This window comes from Seriola lalandi, unplaced genomic scaffold (genome assembly GCF_002814215.2).
Source record: "Seriola lalandi dorsalis isolate HSWRI2012SDOR001 ecotype SW California unplaced genomic scaffold, Sedor1 jcf7180002055009, whole genome shotgun sequence".
In the NCBI taxonomy this organism is placed as follows: domain Eukaryota; kingdom Metazoa; phylum Chordata; class Actinopteri; order Carangiformes; family Carangidae; genus Seriola; species Seriola lalandi.
In genome coordinates, this window is record NW_019525552.1 from 95,929 (window position 1) to 102,191 (window position 6,263).

Below are 6,263 nucleotides of genomic sequence, written 5' to 3' on the forward strand. Positions count from 1 at the left end.
ATTGTCCCGTCACTTCTGTGGAGAAGATGAGAGAGAAAAATAAAATTGTATATTATATATTCAGCTTCACCTTCATCACATGTTCTAGCCTTTCTGCAGCCTCATGATAAAATAAAATAAAACTAGCACCACCTCCTCGTGGTCGTATCCCTCCTCCACTCAGACTAGTTCCACATTACATCTGTTAATGCAGTCAGATAAAATATGAACCAGTCGTGTGAAATTCTGTCATAATAACTGTCTTGATTAATGAAAAAGTGTTTTGTGAGGTCACTGTGAACTTGACCTTTGACCTTTAGCCACCAAAGTCTAACCAGGTGTCAGATTTTAAGAAGTTCCATCGAGGTGTTAGTGAGATATCGTGTCCTCGAGAATGAGACGTAGGGACAACCTGAAAACAAACGTCTCTGTCGCCGGCGCATCAGTCGACACTCGATCCTCCATGATGACAAAGTCTAAACAGGACTTTAGACATTTTTACAAACTTATTAAAAAGGAAAAACTGAAATATCACAAGCTCAGAGACGGGACTGTGTCGAGGCTCAAAAACATTTCAGCTGCACTGAAGGTTCCCAAGAAGAAGAAGTGTGAAACCACCAGGACTCTTCTGGAGCTGGACCCGGACTCACTGAGACATGAGGGGAGAAGGGTCCATCACTGCAGCTCTGCACTGATCTGGTCTTAATGGCAGAGAGTCCAGACGAAGCCTCTCCTCAGTAAAAGCAGCTAAAGGGCTCTGAGACCGCGAGGACCCGGACTCAACCTTTGGCCTCAGCTTAGACGCTTACAACTGGTTCTTATGTGAACAACCACTGTTAATAGAGATAAGGTTCATATTTATAACGTGTATTTGTGTGTATGTATTCTTACCTGTGAACTGAAGAGCCACAATCACAAATAAAGACACTTTCATCCACCTGAGTCCGACCATCGTCTCGCTCCAGTCGTTTTCTGTCTCTTCTCAGCTGTGAACTGTCCGAGTCTGAGATCTGATGCATGTTGAAGAGGAAAGAATCGACTTCCTGTTGTCATCAATGTGTCACTTCCTCATTTTTACTCTTTTCTTTTGAAAGTTGCCAAATTCATACTGAAAAATATATAAATATAACTGTGGTTTTTATTTCTGTTTTCCAGAGCTACGAACTCTCGTCATTGACTCTGACAGGTGAGGCATATCTACTGAATACACAACATGATAACTGCACAGGTGTGTCACAATAAGAGGCCACTTTGAAATGTAAAGCTTTATTTTGAAAAGACATTTATTTGCCACTGAACTCTGGATTTCACATGAACTGTGCAACAGATGTGCATTTTTTAAATATTATATTATATTTATTATATATAGTATATATATTATATTTATATTATATATTTGCCTCAGTGTAGATGCAAAGTGATCACAAGCTGCAGATGTCCAACTACATACTGCAAGTCATTCTCACCTCTGGTGTCAGACAGGAAGTTGAACCAGGACTGAGGAAGTTCGATGTTTGATCGTTAGTTAAGATGAATGTTGCAATAGAGCAGCTCGGCTTCTCTTTACATAGAGTCTATTAGAAGACGGACTGTTGTCATGGTGATGTTTGACAGCTCACATGACCAGACAGACAGTGCATGTTCACATCGCTCATTATCTCACTCTAATTATGAAAGTCCAAACACATGCAGGTTGATTAGTGACTCTAAACTGCCTGTAGGTGTGAACGTGACTGATTGTTGGTCTCTGTATGTCAGACCTGTTACGGACTGGTGACCTGTCCATGTTAAACCCCGCCCTCAACCAACGCCAGCTGGGATTGGCTCCAGCCCCCCAGGCCTGAAGCCCGAGACCTCAGTGGATTAGAAGTATGGCCAATGAATGAATGAGTTAAAGAATGATCATGAAAATGCTTTATGCTTTATTAATCTCATGGAAAGAAATGTGGGCAGCTGGTTACACACTGCAGAGCAGACAACAACAACAACAACAACAACAACAACAACAACAACAACAACACACTTCCTCTATTTGTGGTGAACTGGCTTCAGTCTCCATGTTACAACAGAGCGTCTGGTGGACTAATATTTAACACACTCAGTGTCAGGTTACCACTGAACAGTCGGAGGTTTTACATTCTTACACAGATAAGAAAACTATTAAACAGGAACAACACAGAAAATGTTCTCTAAGCTTCGGACTGTGAAGAGCATCAGTGCAGAATCAAGTGAACAACACACACTGATCTACTGTCCTTTAATCTAACAGCCATGGTGTGCTCATTAGTCCAGCTGCCATCACTGCTTATCTAGCTCCAGTATCTTCTATTTCTTCCCACACCCTTCTCTGACCTGCTGCACCATTAAACTGTCTTTGAAACCTTCGTTCAGCTGCTGCATCAGAGCCAGTGGATACGTTTACTTTCAAAATTCTCCTTTTTCCATCACTGGTTTTTACAATTGCGCATTAAGCAGGTTAATGGAAACACATCTACAGTTTACCTCAACCAAGCATCAACCTCCGAGGCTGGAAAGTGAATTCAGCAGTGAAGAAGCAGAAGCTGCAGTTCCTCTAACGACCACTAGAGTCTGGCTCCAACAGTGAGTCAGTCCCCACAGACTCCCATGTTAAAATGTCCAACTTTACAGCAGAAATAAACATGTTTACAGCCTGGTACAGAAACTGTTTTGGTCTCTAGAGCTAATTTCCTCGTTCATGACACCTGTTTATATAACTCACCTGTTTATATACCTCACCTGTTTATATAACTCAGCCACCCTCCTCTTTGACCATTCTGGGATTAGCTGGGAGTTAGGGGCGGAGTCAGACACTGCCAAGATGGTGATGGTGGAACAGCTCAGCTTACCAGGAGCTGCTACGCCAACATGTAAAACCCATGTTTGTGTATCTCTCTCCTGTAAGGCTCTACAAGGTCACAAATACGTTCTCTGTGTTTTTAGACTCCTCTGTGGCACTAAATCACTCTGAAAGACTTACTACAGAAGAACTTCGAAACTCTCGCTAGCCTAGCAACATTAAGGCTACAAACAACCCATAATGCAACATTCTAATATCTGACTTTGTAAACATGTAACTTCTCAAATATAAGACCTTTCCTACTTTTTCAAATCTAACTTCTAGGTAGGATCACCAGGTAACATCATGCTAAATAACAACAAGAAGTTAACGACAAGCTAAGCTACCTAGCATGTTTCCTTCACCGGTTGCATACTGTTTGACCAATAAAACTAATCAGCTTCTTCACCTTAGCAACAAAGCAACTAAAGCACAGACATCTCTAAAGCTGGAATTATGCTTTATGAAGAACTTGGCCCATAAACAGAAGGACGACCCTGACACACGTTCAGCCTCATGTGTTTGGGTTGTTTACGGTGGCGTAGAGGGAACTCTGACCGTGGTGTAGGTCACTGCATCATCTTCATCATCATCACCGTCATTACGTTGAACCTGAGGAATAGCAGGGAGACAGCACAACACGTAAAGTGACATTCACAGGAACACTACACAACAATACATAATGTAACAGGAGTTAAACCCTGACGTTTCTGTTTTCATTTGTTGATCATGAGAAATCTTGTGTGTGAAGTTCAGTTGTTTTTTTTCTTTCATTCATTCCCAAAAAACTTGTTTTTATTATTTTTGTCATCTACTAACGACAATAGAGGAAGCAAACAGAAAGCTTTACCCGGGCTTTACTCTTGGTCTTCTTGTTGAAGCTGATGGAGGCGTAGGAAACACCATCTTCAGGATCAGCCTGCACAGTGAGGACAATAAAGTGTTCAGACCCTCAACTTAGGAAAAAAGGACCAATACAGACAATTAAAAATACTTCATTACAAGTAAAGTCCTGCATGAAAAATCCTACTTTTATTTACTTAAGTAGTTCATGAGAATCAGCAGCAAAATGTAGTTAAAGTATCAAAGTAAATGTGACTGATTTATAATAATATATGAAGTCATTAGATCATTGATACTGAAGCATCACTGTGTCAGCAGCATGTTACTGTTGTAGCTGTTGCAGGTGGAACTGGTTTGAACTAATTTATATACAGTTCTATAAACAAAGAGCCAAAAGCTGCAGTTCCTCTAACGACCACTAGAGTCTGGCTCCAACAGTGAGTCAGTCCCCATAGACTCCCATGTTAAAACTTTACAGCAGAAATCAACATGTTTACAGCCTGGTACAAAAACTGTTCTGGTCTCTAGAGCCGAGATTTTATTAAACTCATCTATTTAAAATCTATTAAGTTATTATTATTATGGGTAACTTCACTGAGGTTTAGCATCTCGTAAGATGACTGGTTACTATTGTGTCTGAGGTCAAGAATCTGCTGTCTCAAAAATTTCAAGTGGAAAACCTGCCACTGTTATCAGTGTAAAATCAACAGCCATGGCAGAAGCAGCTTTTTCCTTAGTGAACTCAGATTTAAAACTCACAGTGTCTGGATCCACCTGCGTTTTCTTCCCTAAAGAGACAAAAGAAAGAGTCAGAACTCGCTTCACATCAAACATTCAGGTTTATCAGAAATTGAGTCTCATCAGTGAAAGTTCTCACCTTTAGTTCTCTTCTGTCTGATGAGCACAACAACAATCACTGCTGCCAAAACCACAGGTACAACAACGAACGCCCACAAACCTGAATGAATGAATGAATGAATGAATGAAAACATTAGAAACATTTTGGCTGATGCTCTTGCTTCTTTTCAAAATCACAAATATAAAACAGGAAAGAGTTGTTTTTCACTATGAGATCTATTTCATTCAAGAAACTGGAAGGAAGAAACCTCCATCTGACCACCTGTTAAATCTCATCTGGCTTCAGGTAAATACAGCTGGGTGTCACTAAGATAAAAAGTGCTCTGAGGACGCAATATTTGGTCTCCGTATTGTTCAAGATCGAATGTGCCAACATTTTTTATATTTTCCAGTGGGCCGTGAGACGGAAAAGGTTGGGAACCACTGAACTAGCAATGTGGAAATTAGTGAGACGTAAAGTCACCTTGTTGTTCTGGAGTGTTGTTTGCACCTGTTGGTGTTGCATTAGTTCCAGTTGCTGGTTTTTCTTCAGTTGCTGGTTTTGCTTCAGTTGCTGGTTTTGCTTCAGTTGCTGGTTTTGCTTCAGTTGCTGGTTTTGCTTCAGTTGCTGGTTTTGCTTCAGTTGCTGGTTTTGCTGTTGTGGTTGTGGTTGTTTTCTCTTTGTCACCTTCACCTGAACAGATGAATAACAAACCTTGACAAACTGTCCAGTGAGAAAACACCTGATGTTTATCACCTGCAGTGACTAAATGAGAATGAATCAAACCTTCTTCAAGGTTTGAAGTGATTTTAAACAGCTGATCATGTTCTCACCTGAGGACCGAGGGATGAAGGGAAACTTCTGAATGTTTCCACTGAAATCAATCACTTCACACTTGAATAACTCAGGATACTTTGACTTTTCAATAAGAGAAGGACGAAAAGTCACAGTGGCTGAGCACCCAGACTGTGATGTTGTGGTTTTTACTGTATCATTATCCACATATTTGTCCTCAAACAGCCACTTCACAGTGTTTATGCACCTATTATACATCAACACAGAGCAGCTCAACGTCACCTCATCACCGTCCTCATGTTCAGTCACTGGTGAAGACGGAGACATTGAGAGAGAAAGACAAGAGAGAAATTAACTTCATCACTCGTCATTATTGTGATGTAATATATATATCTGAGAACATGATGTAAATACTCACTGTCAATAACAAACAGATATCTCTGAATTTGGCCTGATCTTGACTGACAGTAGTATTGACCACCATCTCCAGCTGTGACCTTCTTTATAACCAGAGAACATTTCTCTGTGAGACTCATTCTGTCTTTGACCTTCTCACTGATCCTTCCATGTAAAATCAGTTCTACTGGATCTGAGGTTGTTAAACCAGTGAATGTCCAGGTGATATTGCCACATTCACCCTGATCATCTGCCACATTCTTACAAGGCAAAGTGACGTCTTCTCCGTCTCTGACCATGAGGACAAATGGTCTCGTTATTGCTGTTGAGAAAAGGAGAGAAATATGAAGAATAAACATAAACAAAAGAAAAGACAGACCTGCACATTATTGTGAAAATCAGAAACTTCCTGTCTCAGATGAAGCTGAAAAACTAGTCCCTGTATTTGTTACCTCCAGACTGGACCACTGTCATTCTCTATGATCAGGACGTCCCAGTAACTCAGTGGAAAGCAGGAAGTAGGTTTGGTCTCAACATTGGTCGGGACACAACGAC

The 6,263-nt window shown here is 40.7% G+C and overlaps 1 protein-coding gene across 1 annotated transcript in view; it reads right to left on the bottom strand.

The window, feature by feature from the left end:
• The window catches only part of LOC111647840 (uncharacterized), a 31,026-nt gene that overhangs the window by 16,810 nt on the left and 7,953 nt on the right, over nucleotides 1-6,263 (bottom strand). Inside the window, exons 7-13 of the mRNA XM_087171558.1 lie at nucleotides 5,731-6,030; nucleotides 5,351-5,620; nucleotides 5,001-5,210; nucleotides 4,557-4,637; nucleotides 4,439-4,467; nucleotides 3,687-3,755; nucleotides 3,371-3,448 (exon numbers count right to left, since the gene is read on the bottom strand). Of these exons, the coding sequence (XP_087027684.1) occupies nucleotides 3,371-3,448; nucleotides 3,687-3,755; nucleotides 4,439-4,467; nucleotides 4,557-4,637; nucleotides 5,001-5,210; nucleotides 5,351-5,620; nucleotides 5,731-6,030 (1,037 nt within the window). The remainder of the gene's footprint in view (nucleotides 1-3,370; nucleotides 3,449-3,686; nucleotides 3,756-4,438; nucleotides 4,468-4,556; nucleotides 4,638-5,000; nucleotides 5,211-5,350; nucleotides 5,621-5,730; nucleotides 6,031-6,263) is intronic.